At 45.9% G+C, this 23,378-nt stretch overlaps 2 protein-coding genes across 2 annotated transcripts in view; both read right to left on the reverse strand.

Moving 5' to 3' along the window:
* XCR1 (X-C motif chemokine receptor 1) overlaps window positions 1-22,436 on the reverse strand; it is an 83,427-nt gene extending 60,991 nt beyond the window's left edge. Inside the window, exon 1 of the mRNA NM_001001622.1 lies at window positions 22,194-22,436. The gene's annotated coding sequence lies outside the window, so the exon portion shown is untranslated. The remainder of the gene's footprint in view (window positions 1-22,193) is intronic.
* On the reverse strand, window positions 15,852-22,496 carry CCR1 (C-C motif chemokine receptor 1). The gene is given in 2 exon segments (NM_001001621.1): window positions 15,852-18,475; window positions 22,194-22,496. A coding segment is annotated over 1 exon segment (1,065 nt). The 5' UTR covers window positions 18,409-18,475; window positions 22,194-22,496; the 3' UTR covers window positions 15,852-17,343.

Raw genomic sequence — 23,378 nt, forward strand, 5'->3', positions numbered from 1 at the left:
GATTTGAGGTCAAGAAATTCAAAGGTGGATAGGTATGCTTGCCTAAGACTACACAGCTAGTCACTGGGAGAGATGGAATTTGTTTTAAACAAAAATCCAGGAGTTCCCATCATGGCGCAGTGGTTAATGAATCCGACTAGGAACCATGAGGTTGCAGGTTCGATCCTTGGCCTTGCTCAGTGGGTTGAGGATCTGGCGTTGCCATGAACTGTGGTGTGGGTCACAGATGCGGCTCAGATCCTGCATTGCTGTGGCTGTGGTGCAGGCCGGCGTCTACAGCTCTGATTGAACCCCTAGCCTGGGAACCTCCATATGCCATGGGAAGCAGCCCTAGAAAAGGCAAAAAGAGAAAAAAAAAATCCAATGATATTTATTAAAGCATAGTAGGCAGACTTTATCTAAGGAGAGGCTATAGAAATTGGTGCAGGGAGCGTGGAATGAAATTTTGCAGTGGGGGAGAGAGATTGGGCTCAACTTCAAATACAGCATGGGCAAGGGGGCATTTCTAGCCAATGAACAGGGTATGAGGGAGCAGTGGATAGAAAATTACTAAGAGGAAACATTAGAAGTAAGGGGGATATTGGCCAATCAGACCTAACATGATTCTTGCTAAAGGCAGGTGGGGGTGATCAGACACCACCTGGCGGATGGTGGCAGATGAGGAAGCCAATCAGGTAACAGATATCGAGGATGGCGGTTGTTACCAAAATGACTTAGGAGGGTTCTTGCTAAAACTAGATTTTACAAGGAGGTGTGCAGATGGGCTTAGGAGAAGATTCAGGAGGCTGACCAAAGTCTGGTCAAGCAAAGAATCTTTGCCAGATTTAAACCAGACTCAATCCAGAGAGGAGAGGCTGGCAGGCATGGGGGTGAAGGGTAGCGGGAATGAGGCCGGGGTGGGGTGGTGGGCACGGGCAGATGTTATGATTCTCCAGAGAGAGGAGTATTTACAGGTGTGGATGAAGAAGGTTGCCAGCCATATCAGTAAACAAGGGATGTTGTGGCCACAAGCCAGCAGCCACTGCAGCCATCCCCCACAACTGAATCCCTGAAGGTATGTAGGATGGAGAAAAGCAGGATACTGGCCTGAGATGGTTAAAGTGCATATCCAAGGAATGATTTCAATGAGCCCAGACACTTGTGTCTTCCTATATAGAGAAGAGCGCTAAATTCATTAACTTGAGATGTCTAGTTTTTCTTTAATTAACAGTAATCTTCTGATGTTCTGACTACCTGATTTTTGTTGCAAAACTCCTATACATCCTGGCTCCTCCCTTTCCTTTTGGGAGCAGTCCCTCAGCACTATCTGAGGAGCTTAAATCTTCAGAAATTCCACCAAATAAAATATAATGCTCAACTTTCAGATTTTGCATTTTTTTCAACTGACATAAGCATGGCTGAGAGTAAAAGCAAAGTGAAAGAAGGACACTAGTACTGAACCTCATACCTGCATTATTCACTCCTAGACCATGTGCTGTGCCTGGTACAGGGGACACCAAAATAGAAGGAGCAGGTGCCACCCACAGGAAACTCACAGAGGCCATCTACAAAGCAGAAAGATAACTGCTATTTGGAACCAGGATCCAATGGCTGGCTTGGGTGGGGGGAGGGGCAGGGGTGGTGAGATCAGTGCCAAGAGCAGCTGCAACAAGGAAGTGATGCTGAGGTTGCCTCCAAGGATATTTGCCAGGTCGGTGCCATGGATTAGCATCAACAGTGGGAGCTAATGGACACAGCAGCGAAAGAGCCTGGTGTGTTCTGAGGGCTCCAGGTGGCCTGGACAGGGAAGCATAGAGGGCCACGTACACTGGGGATGAGGGGAGGTGGGCGTCTTACAAATTCCACTACATCCTGTCTGCCCCTTTGCTCAAGTGTCCTATGTGGAGGCGAGTGGTCAGGAACAATTTACATTTTAAAAATGTGAAAAAGCAGATGACAGAAGCATCCAATGACTTCAATTACATAAAATGCACTACTAGACTGGCACCTGTAAGTATAAATAGGTTCATAGAGGATTATGTTCTCTTTCTGTGTCAGTAAGTTTCCTTTGTCATGATCAGCACATTGTTTTTACACGAAAATGGTTCAAAGAAAAAAGGATTCTGGAGTTCGCAGAATCACATCTTTTCTGGCTGCTGAGAAGTCACCAGAAGCCATACAGATGCTTACCCCATGTTCTGTGTCTCCTCTTTCAGCCTTGACAGGAGGCTGCTCAGTGCAGCTTTGGATCTACAGAAGAACTATATGTTCCAGGAGGGATAAAGGGACAAAGAAGGCAAGCAGCTGGCGTGGGTGCAAAGAACTAAAGGGCTCTGAGCACCTGATTCTCATGCAGAAATCCACCTGCCTAAAGAGAAGGTGTGGGCAAAGAAAGGCTGAGAGCTCTTTCAGATGAAAGTCAGCTTGATGCAAAGCATGAACCCAGAGTGGATCTGCACTGTGGGGAGACAGAGTTCACAAAAGAACATTACAGGGCGACTAGCAGCAAACACTTGGAAAACAGCATTGGATGAATGTTAAATTTTTCCTGACTTTGATCACTGGTCTGTGGCTATGTAAGAGAATGTCTGTTCTTAGAAAATACACGCTGAAGTACTTAGGAAGTCTTCAGGAATATAATGTCTGCAACTTAATCTCAATTAGCACAGGAAAACAACATACATACATATATATATATATATATATATATATATATATATATATATATATACTAAATATGGAGGGGGAGGGGAACAGTAACACATTAGGGGCAAAATATTACAATTGGTGAATCTGGATAAAACGTCCTCTGAACATGAGTTCTTTGAACTATGCTTGAAATGTCTGTATACATTTGAAATGATATCAAATTTACTGTGATGGAAAAACATATATATAGGTAGAACTAAATCACTGCTGCACAGCTGCAATTGGCACAACACTGTCAAGCAACTATACTTTAATAAAATAAAAATTTTAAAAGTAAAGTTTGAAAAATTAAAGAAAAAAAAACTTACAGAGAAGCAAAGGCAAGGGGCAGGGCCTAGGGCTGGAATATGAACTCAGGGTGAGAATAAACTAAACCTTTGTAAGGGCAGTGAGTTAACCAACACTGGGTTTTTTGCTTTCCTTCAAATCATCCTTTGAGGAAGACTGACTTAAATGGATTCTTCAAGTCTTAACGATGACTGATTACCAGTTTTTTTTATGCTGTCATTTAAAAAATTTAAGTTTAGTTGACAAAATATGTTTTAGGTGTACAATATAATGATTCAACATTTAAAGATATTACAAAATCACCACCCGCGTAAGTCAAGTAACCATCTGTCACCACAGTTTCTACAGTATTGACTATATTCCTGATGCTGTACATCACTTCACACAACCTGTTTTATAATTGGAAGTTTGTACCGCTTAATCCCTTTCACCTATTTTGCCCAACACTACACCCCCCTCTTCTCTGGCAACCACCAGTTTCTGCTAAGATTCTAACAGATCTTACTCGCTATATTAATTTTTGACCAGAGGCTTCTGGATTGAAGGTCACCTGGGAGCAATTTTTCCAGAGTGTCCCCATTTGGTTGTACAAACTTAATGGCAACAAGGAGAATCGAATTGCTTCTTGGAGAGGGTGCAACACAGGTGTGCTTTGTGTGACTTGGTGAAAGCTGCCCCACTTGGGACTCCTTGGGACCTGGATATTTAGGGAAGGGAAAATCATTTCACATAAGGAGCCAAAAGCCATGGGATGAGAAGGACTACAGATGTTAAAAGTTGAGGCAATCTGGCATAGGGGCCCGGGGGGAAAGAAAAGAACAAGGGCTCCAAGGGCAAAACTGAAATCACAGGAGGCCAAGGTGGGATGCAGGGAGAGGTCTGAGCTTAATTCAAGGGCCCAAGGCTTCGGCCTCTGTGTGTGTGTGTGTATGCACACATGCATGCAGCTTAGACCAGCAGCCTCTGGACCAGCATGGTGACACATCTTGGGAATAATGGCTGAGCACGTGTGAAGCTGAAGGAGCTAGTGTTGGAGGCCAGGGTGTGACACCTCTACAGTGGTCTGGGTGGAGCCAGAGCAGTGAGGACATCATCTCCTGAACCAGCAAGTGTCTTCGGGGGTAATAAGCCTGTCCAGGCTTCCACAGTGACCTGCGTGCTGTCTCTAGAATAGAGTAACAGAGTAGCCCCTTCAAGTTCCCTCCCAGCCTATGTCTGGAAGAAGGACTCAAGCTTTTTCAGGCCTCAGGGTTCTTACACAATTTGAGAGAGAGGGCTTAGACAGGAAACATTGTATATGAGTCTTCTCCAATTGTTAAGGGATGAAATTGAAAAAAAAAAATTCTACCAGATGGTGGGGAATTTCCAAAGTGGTCACCATCAATTTCGTTCTTCCTTGTACACCTTGAGGGGTGGGGTGCATTTCCTTCCCGTCGAAGGTAGGCTGGCTTGGGGCTGCTTTGACCAAATGTGCTGGAACTCCCCTGCCCAGGTCCTCAGGCATGACAGCTTCTGCTTTCTTCCTTTGGAACTTTTACTCTTGGTTGTTGCCTGCTGCCTCATGAAATCTAGGGCCCAGGGAAGCCACACAAAGAGGCTACGTGGAGGGGAACTGAACTGTTGCAAATGGCCAGCACCAGCTTGCCAGCTCAGTGTTGGAGGCCAATTTGGACCTTCCAGCCACCCCGGCATGCCACATGAAGCAGAAGAACCCCTTGGTCACCCATGGAGTCATGACAGAGAATAAACGATTAGGTCCTGTAATCTGGTTTAAAGCTTGGCTGACTGAGCCTGCATTGGTTTACACCCCTGCAAGGATGCAGGACAGCCCTGATCACGGTTCCCGTCTAGATTCCTGAACCTTGGGCTCAGAGGCCCAGAGATGTCAGTGCTGGGTCCAACAGCTTCTTGTAAATGGAGACACTGAGTCCCAGGAAGGGAACGTGACCTGCTCAGATCTCAAAGCTGGTGGTAAAGCTACACTGAGGGCCAGGTTTTCCAAAATCTTTTCCTTTCTGTGCAGGAAGAAACCTTACTGTCACAATTAGAAACTTGAGACCTATGGGTAGCTTCCCATGTGCTTGCTCCATGGGCACACTCTTTGAACTCCTGCTGAGGCTCTGCACCCTCTGTCATCAAGACTGGCCAATACCCACCTCCCAGATGAGGAAACAAGTGTTGAAGAGGAGGTGAAGTGTTGTGCAAGGTCAGAAAAGTGGGAATTGAATTTGAACTTGAGGGTAACCTAAAGGAGCCCTGGTGTCAACTGTACCCAAGTCCCCCACCCCCCCACCGCCCCACCTCCCCCCTCACCCCACCTCTGTCTTTCCCTTTTTCACACGCTGGGGTCAAAATTGTGGTTGTAGTTTTACCTTTGCTAAGTTAGGTTTATCAAAGTCTAGCATTCCTGGCTGTGCCATTGACATACTCTGTGAACTTTGTTTCTTTCACTTGTGAAAATGAAACAAGGAAACACCTCCCACTGTCTTCCCTGCTCAGCTGGCTGTCATGAGATGAAGTTGGAAATCGCGCTGCTGTGTAGTCTGTGAGATCAGCAGTCAATGTGACCGCTCGTTAAAATGATGAGATACTCAGCAAATGCTAAATCATAATTCATGATGAACTGTATCGGTTTTAAAGCAAGGTTTTACGAATGGGCTCCTTCTGCTTGTCTTTTCCTCTGCATTTTAAACTGTAAATTGAACACATTTCAAAGAGAGAATTTGTCTCTCCTGTGCTCTTGGAAATCCTGGCTGCAGTGTTGGGTGGATGGACATGCTTGTGTCTGCTGGGTCCTCTGGGTTCTCTGACTCTGCGCCAGAAGTTGACACTTACAGGGTCCCTGAGAGGAGGGGAGGGAAGATAGCCATGGCTTTGTGACTCATAGGCTCCCATCCATCTTCTTGAGGCCACTTGGGCAACGCCAGGCAGTTTGGAAGAACAGAGTCCCCACAGAGCCGCAGCCTCCAGCTACTAAATGCTTGCATTTGGAAGATCTCCAGCGGTGCCCGTCTCTAGGTACCCACAGTGTCTCATAGCCACACATGGTACACTCAACCCAATTTGTTGTTAGACTCCCCGCCCAAGCTGGGTTCACAGTCGTAGCAAATGGCAATACCCTGAGTAAACTGCCACACAGACACCTTCATGTCCTCACACTCATCTAACATGCTGCTGTTTCTTCTTCCTAAAGACCCTTGGCTCTGTCCTAAATGCCACTTCCCTGTTTTGGGTCCCCATCATTTCATCCCTTGAGGGCAGCCTCCACCTGATAGAGTCCCTGTCTCCGGTCTTATCCTCTCTCAATCCTTTCTCCAGCCAGATGATCTTTCTAGGATGCACTTCTGGACAGTCACTCCCAAGTTTAAGACTTCCTTACTAACTGGGGAAGGTCCTAGCCTTCATTTGGCTTACAAGGCTTCTGGAGGTCTGGCCCCTACTGGGATCTCCCCTCCTCGCTCACCCCACCCCACCCCACTCTGTGCCTGCCTTTGTGGGCTACTTTCAGTTCCTAAAACAGCCAAGTCCCCTCTCACTTCCAGGTCTTTGCATCGGCTGATCTGGGACAGCCTTCACACCACCCTGCAAACTGACAAATTCTTCTTTGAACCTCATTCTAGAGTTACAAAGCCTTCGCAGATGTCCTCAGCTCTTGCTAGCTGGTGCCCTTCCTTCCGTTTCGCATAACAGCTTTATTGATATATAACTCACATGTCATATAATTCCCCTGTATAAAGTGTGTAGAATTCAGATTTTTGGTATGTTCTCAAAGTTATACAACCATCACCAAAACCAGTTTTAGAACATTCTCATCATCTCAAAGACAGACTCTTTACCTATTAGCCATCGCTGAGTTCCCATCAACAGCCTTCCACCCCAACCCTAGGCTTAGGCAATCACTCACTAAGTCTACTTTCTATTCCTATTCTGGACATTTAGAATAAATAGAATCATACACTAAGTGAAATTTTGTGACTGGTTTCATTCACTTAGCCCAATACTTCCAAGTTTTCTCCGTGTATGAGTACCTCATTTTTTACTACCAAATCATATGCCTTTGTATGGATGTACTGCATTTTACTTACTCATTCATCTGTTGATGGATATGTAGGTTGCTTCTACTTTCTGGCCATTATGAACAGAGCTGTCCTGCTGACGTGGGCTACTGTGAGGATAAGACAGGCTTATGGCTTTCTGAGCCCTTTTTAATTCATTAGGCACCTTGCAAGGTAGATTTATGAGGACTGATCCATGGCAAGGAAGGAAAACATCTGCACCACTGGACGTGTCCCTTGGACGTGACCACCTGCTTTTCCCTGGGGCTGCCCCCTTTGTTGCCGCCGTGAAGACTGAGCCTCTGGGACTCCCTTCTCCAGGGAAGGCCCCAGTGCCTGAGCCATCTCTCTGCTTGTTGATGGAGGGGACACTGGAGCCTTCTGGGGTGGCTACTGGATCTGCCCCTTGGCATAAGTTACATACCTGCTGAGTAAAGGTTGAGTACCAAGCCCTCTGGCGGACTTAGGTAGGGAGAAAATGTGATCCCTGAAAGCACAGAGGAGACAAGCTGCACACAAACACTCTCACACACACACAGACTCAAAGATTCTCACACACCACACATACACACACTCACAAATACATACACATACACATATATACACCAATACAGATATGCCTTCACATACTTACATATATGCACATATACAAATGCATCTAGTCATACACTCAGAGAGCAGCATTTACACATACATATAATTACAGAAACAGATACAAGTACACACAACTATACACACACACAAATACACACTCATACACATATGTATACAAAGACACTCATTCACACACATACGCTCACAGAAAAGTACATGCAACTATACACCTAACACATACTCATGCATACAAATATATACCTACTCACAAAAAATGCACAGTATGCACATATCCATACATGCACACACAGACACACACTGGGTGGTATGTGTTAAGTGACAACGTGAAGTCAAGGGGATCTGGGAGAGGCTTTTGAAGGAGAAAAACTAATAGTCATTGATGACCTCTTACATTCCAGAAAATGTACATTAATTATCTGCTTTAATTCTTTAAAAAGCCCAATGAAATACTGTTGTAGGAGAAAGATACCCACCGGTAGAGAAGAGGAAAAGGAGACAAGAAAGGTTACCTCTGCAGTGAGGATTTGAAGCCAGTCTGCCTGAGGCCACAACGTGCCCTGTGTGCCAGCTGAGTCTGGGACAGGTGCCTGGAGGGATGGGTGGAGGTCAGGGGAGTACAGGGCATTCCATGGGGAAGTGGGAAGAAAACAGAACTGCTATTTATACTTATTTTTATATAATACTTCTACCTTCTTTTGGTGTTATCCCATATGGAAGCTACTAGCACAGCAGAGCACTATGTTATAGTGAATCAGAGGACATTCACATGTTAGAGGTAGCTGACAGCAGAGACAGGTGCTGCCTACTCTATTCTGCTGCCTCCCATTCTGAGGAGAAAACACCTGAGCTGTGCGGGACAGGGACCAAGCCTGGAGTATCCAAGCACCTCCTTCTTCCCTTGACTGCTTTGAGTTTTGTCTGCATCACCTTTTGTGCCTCTGCTTTCCCTTCTCCCTGAGGTGACCTCTCTGCAAAGGGGCTCTGAGCTGCTGAGGCTTCTCTACCCTTTCACTGTGCAGGAATCGAAACAACATAAAGATGTCTTTCCAAAGAACATTACATGTTGAAACAGAGAAAGTGAGAGCAGATAACAAAACTAACATTGTGGAAATAGTTACAGTTTTGGTGGTCACGGTTCCTGGCCTTTATCCAGACATGCTAGTGCAGCCTTCCTGAGTCTCCTTCATTTAGTCTTTCCCAGCAAGCCCCACAGAAGCCTCCTCTTTTTGCCCTTTGCACAGCCATGCACACACAGGCCAGGATTCATGACTTCCTGTGCTCTGTACCCACCACTCTCTCGCCCCAGGGGCCAGTGAACCTTAAGCTACTTCGATCTCTACTGCATGGATCTCAGGCTTCCTCAAGGGAGAGGAAGTGAATACAGTTCGGTAATGCCTATCAGAATCTTTCATTCTCTTACAGTGACTATTTCATATCAGTTTACAGATTTATGTTCTGTGTAGCATTTACGGTTTGTCAATTTTGAGGGAGAGAACACAGGTTAGGAACTCAATGTGACAATGAAGATAAAAAGGATCTTGACAGACTGAGTCACTGAACTGAAATGAACTAGATGAGATTTAAGAAGAAAGTAAATTCATGCCGATACCTAACACATCAGTCATGCACAAGAATTAGAGGGTAAGATCTGTGATGGGCAGCAGTTCAGGGAAGACTGCTATCTTGTGACTGGGCCATAAGTGGAAAGGTCTTATCTTACAACCAGGTCAATCAGAACCAACTGTGTGACACTTGCCAGATATCTGCTAGATTGTGTGATTGTAAAAATATGATTATCTCTGGGCTTAGGAAACACGTGGACTCTACTCACCATGAAGAGTAGAGTGAGTAGAATCTACCACAGAGTGACTCTACTCACTCTAAATACCTGGGAAAAATCAAAGGGATACTATGGATAAACTACCTCTGGGTTAAACTGACAACCAGTTTGAGGACATAACCAATGAGTACCATAGGTATAATCCAGCAGCCCCTTTACCCTAAATAGCTGGTCAACTCCTCTAGATATGAGTGGTGAGAAATAAGGTCTCAGTTTTAACCATGATCTTTTGCCAGATGCTCTTCTGTTCTCAGCATCTGCTGTCCAGTGCTTAGGTCTCAGGCTGGTCAGAGATTGGCTGATCCTGGGCAAGGGCACCCTCTCCTCGTGAATACACGGAAGAAAACAAATTCTCAGTGGAAAAACTCAAAAGAGGCAGATGACCTTCACAGATGCATGTTTTGCAAATATTTTCTCCCAGTCTATCTCTGGTCTTCACGTGTTCTTAATGCTGTCTTTCAAAGTGCAAGAGAATTTTGATGAGGTCCAATTTTTCTTCCATTTACAAACTATGCATCTAGGGAATCTTTGCAGATCAAAGTCTAAAGATTTCCTTTTGTGTTTTCTTCTAAAAGTTTAATTGCTTTATCTCATATCTAAGTCTATAATTCGAGTTAATCTTTGTGTACAGTGTGAGGTGAGGGTCTAAGTTCACCTTCTTGCCTGTACAAAACATTTTTCTATAATGTTAATGTTGATAATAACAATTTTCCACTTCACAAACATACTATAAATAGTGGGATCCTGATAAGTGTTTAACAACCGTCTCTCAAAAGAAATGAACAAAAGCAAGCAAACAAACAAAAACCCCGAAAAACCCAACGGCCCTGATGTGTAACATTGGCCAGCTTCTCTGGTGTAAAAACTCCAACCATGTCAAATTTCAAGGTACCAATGTTACATAACTTACCATGGAGCTGGGAAGAGACCTCATAATTGGTTCTTATGAACTGCTACACGGCGGCTAAAGTACATTACCCAATCTATTTAACCAAAACGCCAGAATTTGGGGGGTTTTTGTTTACATCTTGTTTTTCCCGTTTACTCTCAATATACAAAAGTTCCCCCACAAAGCAGGAAGAAGCAGTCTATTTTATTCCCTCTGTAAAAGAAAGCTGGTCCCTTGGGGAGTTTGAGTTCTCCTAATGAGCACAGCTATGGGCAACATCCTTGCAGCCTTTCTGTGGTAACATTTAGTAACAGCTATCATTTTTACTTTTAGGACAAGTCATGCCCTTGCTTCCTGGTAAAGGTAAAGAAAACTGAGTTTTGACAAAACAGAAGTACAAAGCTGCTTGAACTTCCGCAATTTTGCAAAGATACATATTCGACATTTAAATTAGGGAGGTGACTTCCCCTTTTCTCCCTCTCTGGAACCAAGTATGGAATTAAGCAAATGCTGAAGAGCCAAATAATTGTCTTGAAGGGCACTGGAGTGATGTCAAGTGTGAATGGCCACAATGTGTCAGCTTCCTGAAGACATCTGGGGCATCGAAGTAATGTGAGGAAATTACTGGAGTGTGACACCATTTCAAAGAAAATTCACCAAGCCTTCCTTTTGAGGAAAACCTTGTAAGAAGTGAAAATAAAAAGAGGGGGCCACACAGGGTAGGTGCTTTTCATAGATAGCAGCTATTACATCCACACAGCTCTACCCACATTGTGACCAGGTGGGAAGAGGCAGAGGCCTGGCAGATGAGGAGGGTGAGCGGTGAGAGTGTCAGAGGATGCTGGGCGCCAAGCAGGGTGGGGATAAGAGAGTTTTGAGCAATTATCACTACTCCACAAGGCTTTACCCCAAGTCTTTATAACCACCACTAATTAAGATACCCCTTTTGATTTAATAGGAAAAGCTAGGCTTGGGGAGAGAGTACAGTGCTTACCCAGGTCTCCTGGTATTTAGATGCCTGTCTTTTAAACGTGTGTTTCACAGGTACGCTGTGAGTCCTCTCCTGAATAGAAATCTCCTACTCGGTATTTTCTCGTGGCTCCTGCTCATCCACACTCCCGACACTGCTCCACACCCCCTGCCCCAGTTCAACTTGCTCCCAAACACACTCAAAGTCTGCCCAGTGTTCTGCACTTTCCAGAGGGTGCTGAACTTCTAGGGTTTTAGTCACATGACACTCTCATCCAGGAATGCTGATTCTACCTTGTCCTTGGAAGAAACCTCTGTTGCTCCTTCTCTCTCTCTCTCTCTCTCTCTCTCTCTCCCTCCCTACTCTCCTCCTCTCTTCCCTTCGGTCTCTCCTTTCCTTCTTCCTTTCTTTTCCCAAAGGATAGTTTTTCTTACGATGTGCTCATTTGAAGGACTGGGACGTGCTCAAAGACTGTGCAGAAGAAAGTAACCACCAATGTGTGCTCTGCATAGCATCCACAGAGTTAAGCTGGAAGGACATTTCCCAGAAGCCCCTGCCTGTAAGGGTCCAGGTGAGTGTCTGTAGGAGAGCTCAATAGTGTGTGATTTGCAAGGGTGAAGCAACAGCTACAATGTTGTCCTTTGAAGGTGAAAGCAGTTGTCAGTCCGTGGCTCATAGGCTCCCCTTATGGGTGCAGGTGCAGCACCTAGACTCACAGCCACTGCAGGTCCCACTGCTCCTGCGTCCTGGGCCATCTATGCATCAACATGGTGAAAGTGCAGCTTCCCCTGTAGGTCAGTCTCTGCATAGTGTGTCCTCATAGGGTCTAGTGGCCCTCCAGTCACCTAGAGGTTGGCCTATAGAGACTTCCCACCACTCAGAGTTAGATGTGGAGGCGAGAGTCTGCACAGACTCACACACCAGCTCCTACACAATTCAATTCCCAAACAAAGCCCTTATTACAGAGGTTCCCAAGCTTTCTCAGTTCATAGCACCTTTACTGTCCTCATACTTACTTTTCTCAGTGCCCCTGGGCCAAAAGAAATACCAAACAATTCCACTTATTAAGTAGTTACACCAAACAACTGAAGGATATTTGTTTATAGCTGTTTGAAATGAAATATATATATATAGAAAGAAAATGTACTATTTGGTTTTATTTTTAAATTGTCAGTACCAGTGGGATATGTACAGCTTTTGGGTGTGGCTACACCTCTCAAACCTTGGAATCTCACTGGACACTGCCACCTGTACTTCCCGCTTCACTGCTTCATATCAAGTCACCAGAAACCCGGCTTTGCAAAGAAATGATAACTTTGAAAGGCATATTCTACAAACTAATATTGAAACCATGAACTACCTCCAACTAGTATTTCCTGTGGTGTCCAAGAAATGTCAGGTATCAGTGTATGGCCCTTGAAAGTTGGCAACAGTCCACAGCACCCCTGCGACTTCACTATGGCTTCTAGGGCATCTCAGTACACAGTTTGGGAACCATGGCTTTACCTCATGTCATCAAACCATGAATGATACATGCAAAATTTCACAAACATTTTGGATAAATGCTCTTCCTGTCTTTGTGTTCTGCATATATACTATATAATAGGAACCAGAAAAGTTCTGCATTTTTCTTTCTTTAGTTAATATTATAAGCATATACACATATCAATAAAATTCTTTAGAAATCATTCATGTGTATCATATACCATATTTGCCAATACTTACTTATTTATTTATCTTTTTAGGGCTGTACCCACAGCATATGGAAGTTCCCAGGCTAGAGTTGGAATCAGAGCTGTAGCTGCTGGCCTACGCCATAGCCACAGCAACTTGGGATTTGAACTGGGTCTGCAACCTACACCACAGCTCAAGGCAACACCAGATCCTTAACCCACTGAGCAAGGCCAGGGATCAAACCTGCATCTTCATGGATGCTAGTCAGATTCATTTCCACTGAACCAAGATGGGAACTCCCAACACTTATTTAAACCTCCTCTGTTACTAAACTTCCTAAATGTATTTCATTTTTACTATTATCTATCAATGTATCCTTAAAACCTTAGATTCCTAGAAGCAGTATTACTACATGCATTTTAAGTGATCTTTATACCTATTGCCAAACGACTTTTTAGAAATACCACACTCACATTCCCATCAAAAATATATGACAGGAGTTCCCATCGTGGCACAGTGGAAACAAATCTGACTAGGAACCATGAGGTTGCAGGTTTGAACCCTGGCTTCGCTTAGTGGGTTAAGGATCCGGTGTTGCCGTGAGCTGTGGTGTAGGTCATAGATGTGGCTCAGATCTGGTGTTGCAGTAGCTGTGGTGCAGGCCAGCAGCTGTAGCTCTGATTAGACCCCTAGCCTGGGAACCTCCATATGCCGTGGGTGTGGCCCTAAAAAGACAAAAGACAATAATAATAATAATAATAATAATAATGGTATCTGGAATAACTGCGTGAAAGGAAAATCCCAATGATTTTCCTACTGATTTCTAAGACTGCCTTATATGTTCGGGGAGTTGACATCTGATATCTTTGCATTAACACTTAGTTTGCTCCTTTTTTGGGCAGGACAGCATTGTACTGCATACTTTATAATGTGTGTCAATATACAAGCAGGAAACTTTCTCCCCTAGTACAATACCTTCCTGTTTTGAAATGTGCTTAGAATGTTTCACCTGGCTGTCTCTCCAAATGAGTTTTTGATTTGGTAAATTAAGAGCCAAAAAACATACTTTGGGGGAGTTCCTGCTGTGGCTCATGGTAATGAACCCAACTAGTATCCATCAGGACAGAGGTCTGATCCCTGGCCTCGCTCAATGGGTCAAGGATCTGGCATTGCAGTGAGCTGTGGTGTAGGTGGCTCGGATCTGGTGTTGCTGTGGCTAAGGCGTAGGCTGGCGGCGACAGCTCCGACTCAACCCCTAGCCTGGGAACCTCCATATGCCGTGGGTGCAGCCCTAAAACAAACAAAAAACCACATACTTAGGGGGTTGAACAAAAGCTACAAAGTAATTTGGTGCTGGCTTTTCAAGTCTCTGGTCAAGTATCATTTTATTGGCCCTCTTCCTCTGCTGAATGACCACCTCCATGGCCCCTGTCCTCATGGTACTCGGGAAGCTCCAGTTCACGTGTGGGTGGCAAGTCCTTCTCCCAGTAGTCTTGGTACCCTTGGTGTCTGGCTCAAGGAGCTTATACCAAATGAATGGATTAATGAGTACAGTGGGTGGGTAGTGGCATTTGGATGGAAGAATAAACCAGAAAAATGGATAGATGATATTTACTGGCAGCCCCCCTTCCCATGTCCCATTCCCAGGACTCAGTTTCCTCTTGCTTTCTTGAAACAACAGAGAGCAAGAGATACAAGGTTTCTATAATTTAGTTGTGTCCAAAACTTCTGCTGATGGTTTTAGAACATCTCACAGCTCCAGGCATGCAGGGTCCCTGTGCTTTAAATTATCCCAAAGCCTTGGCACAAGGAAGCCGGCCCACCCACCTGCGGGAGGATGGAGATGCTCCAGGTGGGGATGGGTAGTGTGCCTGTGAGGCTCAAGCTGGGGGGCAACTGACCATGGAGGCTGGCAGGGGCACAAGGGCATCCTGAGTAACTCCTTCCTGCTGCCAGGAGGCACCATGCCCAGGGGTGGGAACAGAATGGCAGCCCTACCAGCTCCCCTTAGACATACTTGTGCTCCTTTCCTGCCATCCAAATTTCACTATTTTGCCACTGCTATCACAGAAAGTGAGAATGGGGAATGAAGGGACCAGAAGAAATACTGAGCAACTACAGAGCAGGACAATCCTGCTGTGTCCAAATGCTTACATAGCATAGAGATCTGACTGCACTGAATTATGTCTGAGCAGAGTGACAGCTATGGACTTGAAAATCAGTTTGCTTTTTTTCAAAATTTTATCCAAAGGATTTCACGGTAGAAGGTGTTAGTTATGCATTGAGTTGGTGTATCTTCTGAGGTGGTGGCTAATTAAGAGGAAGTATGAGTGTGCCAGGGAAGGAAATGTGAAATCAGCCAGCATCAGCGTTTCTCATCACTCCTGCCAAGACTTCTCCTAATCTTAATACAACCACCATGAAGTACTGAAGGGGGATGAGGCATCCTTTTTGCAATTTGTTTTCAAATGATTCTAGAGAAAAAACCACTATCTTTATATCTAATTTGTCTGCCTTTTGAGGAAGGAAGAGAGAAAGAGAATGGGGGATTTAAAGCAAATGTGATTAAAAAGCTGTCAACAGGGGATATGGACATACTCCATGCTATGCATCCATCCTTGCACCTGTCTGCTGCACTGAGCCGGCAGCTCTGTGAGAAAAGACATCTCTCCTGCATTCATGTCTCCCAGGGCTCAGAGAGCTCGCTTTGAACAAAGCAGGTCCTCAGTCACCATTGCTGGACTGAGCTGATTTGTGCAAGCCATCACGGGGAAATGGGTGGAGTAATTAGGGTGCATTCCTGCGGGAGAATTCACTGTAGGCATCAAAACCAATGCTTTAAAATGATTTATTGTCTTGGGAAAGTGATCCCAACCTGCAATTTCAGAGCACCAACAGAAGAGTGAGTACAGCTGAAGTCCATCTTGCTTATAAACATGAATATGCACAGGAGAAAAACAAGCTAAAAAAATACATCAAAGTAGTTGTCTTTGGGTAGTGGGATTAATGAATGATTTTCATGTCTTTCTTCCTCCCCTTTGTGTTTTCATGCTTTCCCAGAAAACAATTTTTGTTACTGGAAAAACGATTTTTAAAGAAATATATATCTGAGGGAGAAGGGAAGAAAGACATGCTTGGACAGGAGGTCCTAGGTAAGAGCTAAATGTTCAGGACCTCTAGGGTAAATAAATTTCTCTGAGTTAAGGCCTCCTCTACCTCCTACATCAACCGAGCCCCCACCCTTCCTGGAAGGCAGTACCCTCCCTCCCCGCTGCAAACCCTGGCAGCTTGCATACTGGGTTGTGGTTCTGCTGATGGGTCCATGGTGGCAGCCAGAACGCTCAGCCGTACAACTAGAAGCCTTGGATGGAGAAACAGAGGAAGAAAATCAACCCTGTCTCCTTTTGCCTGTTAGTAATTTCTGCAATAAAGCTGCCACATCCCTCAACTTTCAAGGAAGGGACGTTCTGAAATATTCAGAAAGAAAGGAACAGTAAAAGGAATGACTCCTTCCTCTCCATGGCTGCTTCAAAAAGTACAGCATTTTTCTGGCCACATGCTGAAGTTCCCAGGCCAGGGACTGAACCCACACCACAGCTGCAACCCAAGCCACAGCTGTGACAATGCTGGATCCTTAACTCACCACCGAGCCATGAAGAACTCCAAGAAATATAGCATTTTATCCATTTGCTCTGTGTCTAGCCCACTGCCTGAACTGTTTGATTTTAGTGAATATAAAAATTCTCTCCAAGGGCTTTCTTAGTTCCAGCACCAACAGCAGTTCCCTAATCTTATTATCCGCTAGGTGTTAAGTTCTTCCATCATGAGTTCTAGGCTCCTCAGGATTTCCAAGAGCCTAAACCTTGCAGTGGGGGTGGGGCAGGTAGAAGCGCCGCCGGCTCCTGATTGGCTCCAGGCTCATAGTAGAGTCATCTATGGAAATCAGTATTTCTAAGTTCATGGGTGATGGGGGGGTAGGGTTGGCAGGTGCTAAGAGGCTTGGTTTACAAGTGTCAATGTTCACAAATATGAGCTCCTGTTTGGGACCAAACCCCTCCCTGTTATCCTTTGTCCCAATCTTCTGGAATGTCCTATTTCATTCATTCATCTCCTTTCTACCAAAGTAAAGTTCACGGAGGAAACTCAAGACTCAGAAGTGATTTAGCCTAGACCACCTTGAAGCTCTTTCAACCCCACGTGGCTACAATTCCATGCTCTATCAGGCCTCAGAATCTGGTTGGGAGAGCCAAACTGCTTCCTCCCCAGCCATCATGCCCGGCAGGGCACTCTGGCTGGGTCCTGGGTTAGCCTCTAGGGGCCTGAGTCAGAAGCCAGCAGAGAGTTCGTGCTCCCCTGTGGAGGGGGACATGGAGCTGACCCTCTCCAGCCTCTCTGTGGAGAGGAAGGGGAGCCATTTACCCAGGGGCACGGCCACCAGCCGATGGAACAACTGCCGTAGATACTTGCGGAATCTCTCCCCGACAAAGACGTAGATCACAGGGTTGATGCAGCAGTGCGTGTAGGCGATGACCTCTGTCACTTGTATGGCCAGGTCCAGCTGTCTGCTCTGCCTACACTGATCGGTGAACAGGGATTCTTGGAAAGCAGAAACAAACACAGTCAGATTGTAGGGGGTCCAAAAGAGAAAGAAGATGATCATGATGACAAAAATCAGACGCACAGCTTTGGATTTCTTCTCATTTGGTCTTCTGAGCAGAATCTTTATGATCCCTGTGTAGCAGATGATCATGACCAATAGAGGCAGCACCAGCCCCAAGATGTTCATTTTCAGAGCCTGGAACCGTTTCCAATTTGTTAGGTTTTCATAAGGAAAATGAAGGCTGCAGGTGAAGTGACTGAACTCCCACTGGGTCTTGGAAAAGTGGAAGCCGGGGACAGCAGCCAAGATGGCCAGGACCCAGACGACAATGCTGGTGATGATACCAAAGGTGATGGTCCGAGCCCGCAGGGCAAACACGGCATGGACGATGGCTAGGTACCTGTCGATGGTCAGCAGGATGATGAAGAAGATTTCACTGTACAAGCCAATGAAATAGAGCCCAGAGAGCAACTTACACATGTGATCGCCAAAAATCCAGTCATCCTTCAGCTTGTAGTCAATCCAGAAAGGCAGTGTAAAGAGGAAGATCAGGTCAGAAATGGCCAGGTTGAGGAGGTAGATGGTGGTCATGCTTCTGAGCCTCTTGTACTGCAGGAGGACCAGGACCACCAGGATGTTGCCGATCAGGCCAATGACAAATACCAGGGAGTACAAGGGCGGCAGCAGCTGGGCCCCAAAGGCCCTCTCCTGTACCTTCTGGCACGGGGTTGAGCCCTCATAGTCATATTCTGTGGTTGCATCATAGCCCTTTGAGGTTGAAGTTTCCATCCTGGATTCTCCCACAGGTCAAAGGAAATGGTTCCTGTATTTATGTTGCTGCTAAAGGCAGTGGGCTCTGGACAACAAAGATAAGGCAGGGATTATAAGTTTTTAACTACTTGACAACCGTTTATCAAGTGCCTACTGTGTACCATGCTTGGAAGGCACTGTTGAGCAAGGGAGACCCAGGTCCTTTCTGCCTTCGTGCAACCTGTAGTCTACCAGGGATGTAGACAATTCACAAAAGGTGTGCACACATCACTCATTCAATTGCTTTGGCAATGAGTGTGGTGAAGGAAAAGTCCAGTAGACAGAGTGTACAGATGAAGGGAGGCCTTGTCACACTCTCCATGACCAATGCTTTCCGACTGCTTCCTATGGACTTGGCACTGGGCTGGGTATTAAACAACTCTGGAGGGGGAGCCATTATTGCTCCCTGTTTTAGAGGTGACGACACACAAATTGGAAGTGGTAAGGACACAAAGTTGATGAGAACAAGCGCTTGAGCTCAAACCCAGGTGTGCACCAGGCCCATTCCTGAAACCACCTGGCTTTCCTGTCCCCAATCACAGAGCAGTGACTCTGCACTGAGGGGGTCCCTAGAAGGATACTAGAAGGAAAACAGACCTGGCTGAAAGTCACAGAGTTACAAATGGACCTTCATGGATTTGGGAGCTAAAAAGATTCTCAGCCAAGGGTGATATAGTGCCCTGGGAGCACGTGAAGATGTGTATTTTTGTTTTGGTTGCCACAAAGACCAGGGGACACTACTGTCATTTGATAGGCAGGGCCAAGGATGTCCTGCAATGTAACAATTACCCTACCCCAAATAGTAATAGTGTTGCCATAGTGAAATCCTGGAAGGCCAACCCACCCCTTAGTAGATGAGGACACTGAGGGCAGCAGGGTGGGTTCAGCCTGTCCCCTCTCACAGGGTCCTCTGTAGTTACACTGGTAACTGCAGACGTCCCATGAGAGCCATGAGGAGGACTCAAAGAACAGCACAGGCTGGGAGGACGGGGGTGACTGGTAAGGAGAAAAGGGGGCTTGGGGGAGGAAAGGCTCCAAATAGCCCCAAGCTGGGAAGTGGCCCACAGTGACCAAGTAGAGGCCAGACTTCTGCTGAAATAAGTTTCCAGATTTTTTTTAAACAGGGTTTCCATGATACAAAGACCAGAAACCCCAAAACCCACTTGATAGCTTGCCTTTGAAGAACTTCCCTCAGTCCCTGCTTTTTAGCACTGCTTTCCAGCCTTTCCAATCACTTAACAAAAGGTGCCTCCTCAAAGGGAGCATAAGCTTCAATGTTACTTATCAGCTGTGTCCTGGGTAAGTTAACCTACCTCTCTGAGCCTCAGTTCACCTTCTATAATGTGGAAAAGGAACTCTTACCTTGCAGGGCTACCATAAGGCAATGTCTGAGCCATCCCCTGGAAACCGCTGGAAACTCAGTAAATTTAGGGGACCTCCTTCCCTGCAGGGGCCCCCTCTGAGGCCCAGCACCACCAGGAATGGCTGATGTACCCCTTTCCCCAAGTCCCCCTGAATTTTTTTTTTTTCCTTTTTAGGGCTGCACCCATGGCATGTGGGAGTTCCCAGGCTAGGGACTGAATTGGAGCTACAGCTGCCAGCCTACACCACAGTTACAGCAACACAGGATCCGAGTCGTGTCTGCAACCTACACCACAGCTCACAGCAACGCTGGATCCTCAACCCACTGAGTGAGGCCAGGGATCAAACCCCCTACCCCATGGTTACTAGTTGCATTCGTTTGCCCTGCACCAAAACGGGAACTTCCCCAAGTCCCCCTGAAATTAATCTGGAAAATGAATTCTGCTAGACAGTGATGAACACTGACAGCCCCTTCCATTGCACAGCACTTTGAAATTTCCAAGATGTTGCCATCAATCTGAACTGATCTGACCTAAACATCAATCAGTAAAGTGAGTGGTACCTACACTGTAATTCCCATCTTGAATATGGAGTTTCCAGTGTTCTTCCTTCTACACTGCTAATGAACGTTTCCCACTGACAAAATGTACATTTCAGTAGTGTCCTTTGGAGATTAAGGGTAGGGGGTGTGGTGGGGCATACTGGTTAGGGGGACCATCATTTCCCACCAAATCCATCCCCATGGCTCACTCCTCCATCTCTGAACTTGCATAAACCCGATCAATCCTCTGGAAAAACCCAGGTTGCCAGTCACTAAACAAGCTGTGTTGACAATTTCTGATTTCTGCTGCCACTGCCATTGCTGACAGCTCGGCTTGGTGGGCTGGTAGGTTTACACTGCTAGTCACAGGTGGCACAGACAGCAAGGGGTGCAAGGTTGAGCCCATGAGCCCAGTCTCTGGGGAATGTGATAAAGGTGAAGGCAAAGAGAGTCAGCACTGTCAGGTGCCATTTGAGTTGCCTTCACCCCCACCCCCAACTCCATTCACTATTTTCCCAACTTGTCAGGTACCAGGCAATAGCTCCAGGGTATGATGCTCTTAAAGGGAGATTGGCTGGAGTGGGGCCTTGGAGGAGAGACCAAAGGACAGCGCCATGACATCTGCCAGCCCTGCTTTAGTCTGCAACAAAAGTCTGCCCAAGGGCATTATACCAGGGGTCAGCTGTAGCCTTGGAGCTTGACCCCTTCCAGGGCCAGCATCTTTTTGTCTGGGAGTTGGTGAAGTCTCTCTGTGAAAAGAGAAAGGACAGTCTGGGATGGTAGAAGACATCCAGCCTGGCAGTGTGCAGGAGCTGGCTGGCTTATACTAACTCATAAGATACACAATAGCATGTATCTCTCTACCAGCTCTGCATTCAATGTGCATTGGTAGCATGAATTCAACCAACAGGAATATTTGCACATGGAAATTGGCAAACACCAGAAGTTAAGGCACTTTACTTCAGGAGAGTCAGCTGTTAAACATTTATAGCAGCCCAATGCCCCGAAGTCTGAACAGCCTAGAGTTGTCCTGCCAGAATGGGGACTAAAGGGTCAGTGAGTGGATGCAAACTGGGAATTTCTAGTTCTGAAAGTCTGGGACCCCCTAGATTTTATGGAGGGAAGGTTGAAGTAGATACCTCCAAGTACCCCCATTGGCCCTGCATCTTCAGAACAAAATTTTGACCTGCCTCTTTTAAAACAGAATGAATGCATCTTAAGAAGTCACCTGACCAGCTCCCTGCCTTATGGTGGGTGAAATTCTACCTGCTCCAAAGATAGCCCACAGTCCTAATTTTGAGGATCCTTGGTTCTAGTCTTCTTAAGAAGTTGACTCAGTATCAATTCATCCCTGCATCTGCAATGTTTTTCCTAATTAATATTTCCTTCTTGCTACAATTTCTGCTTACACCATGTTTGGGTTTGTTTACATGGGGGAAATTTGGCAAGCAATTTCCTCTTGACTAGCTTTCTACAGAAAGTGCCTCCTGTTCCTTAACACTGGGCTGACTTTCTTAATCAGCCAGCAACAACCGATCGTTCAAGAAAGCATTCTGTTTTTAGTAAAAAACAAGCAACCAAAATCCTCCAAAAGCCAACAAAACCTACCCTATTTCACTGCTGAGCACCCAGTCTTATAAACGCACCCATCTTCATTATTACTATACAATGCATTGCCTCACAGAGGCATCGGGGGTTACTTAGACATTTGACTGGCCCTTGAAAAATTCCCCACCTTTGAGGAGACAGACAGGTAAACAAGTCATGATCTGCAATGGGAGGACTACGGTTCAACCTGGCTGCATGCAAACAAAGTGCCCTCAACAGTAACTGACAAGGCAGGAAGACAAGTGCCACTTACTTTGATTTTGAGGGACTGTGTCCACGAAGTCTTTGTTTCTGGAGCTTTTAGAGTCTCTGTGAACTCAAGGTTCAAGGTCCTGATTGAGTCAGAGGTTCTTAGCTTCCTGTACGATAATAAAGATAGACGCCAGGTCTCAGTCTTTGAGAACAACAAGAAGGGGACGTTCTTCTTTGTACTGTTGGATGTCCAAGAATGGCCACGGCACCCACCAGTGGTCAGTTCCTGAAGGCCAAGTTCACTCTGAGATTTTTTTCTGCTCACTCAGCTGCACTTCTCCCTGGGGAGCTCTGCCTTAAGGGGATTGGGCGGTGGGGTTGGGTGGAGTTGAGCAGGGCTAGGTGGGTGGTGATGAGATTTTCCCAGAACTTGTGAAGCAATTGCAGGGTGGGAGTGTGTGTGCCGTGGGGGCAGGGCACACAGCTTTTGCCCTCAATGAGTAGTCTTTTTTTTTTTTTTTTTTTTTTTTAAGATTGCAAATAGAAGGATTTAAACAGGAACTTTGGGTCCTGTTCCTCAAAATGATCTCGTGCATACAGCCCCAGAGAGGCAAGAGACCACTTCTCTTTGGCACCCTCTACTTGCCTGTGCCAGTGACTGCTCACCGTCCCTCTCTCAGCTCCCTGGTCTCTGCCACACAAACCCCACAGAGTGGGGTTATCTCAAGAAGCCTCTGGCCTGGAGGGAACACAGGTCTGTTGCTTGGGTTTCAGCTGTCGCTTTCAATGCTGCACTCTTGCTGTTATGCAGCAGTCCAACCCGGGCCACATTCAAATTCCAGCTTTCTGCTTGAGACATGGGTGGATCTCTAAGTCTTTTTAAGTCTTGGATCCCACTAAAACACACTAAAAAATCACACTAAATACTTACACTCCAAGAACTCATAAGGTCAGCCTGTATGGGAAAGTGTCACAGACTTCCTGGTACCAGGAAAAATGTGGGCTGGAGGAGGCTTCTTACGATTTGCGCCACAGCTATCAACACCCGCTCTGCGGCTGTACTCACATCCCTCTGCGTTTCCATTTCCTTTTCTATAAAATGGGGGCTCTGGAAACTTCCCCACAGGACTGCTGCCAAGCACCTCTTTCAGAAATCACAAATGCAAATGTGTTTTGAAAATGTCACTCATACCTCCAAGGTTCAGCTCCTCATCTGTAAAATGACAGCTGTACACAGGTGCCATGT

Source organism: Sus scrofa, chromosome 13 (genome assembly GCF_000003025.6).
Source record: "Sus scrofa isolate TJ Tabasco breed Duroc chromosome 13, Sscrofa11.1, whole genome shotgun sequence".
NCBI classification, from domain to species: Eukaryota; Metazoa; Chordata; class Mammalia; order Artiodactyla; family Suidae; genus Sus; species Sus scrofa.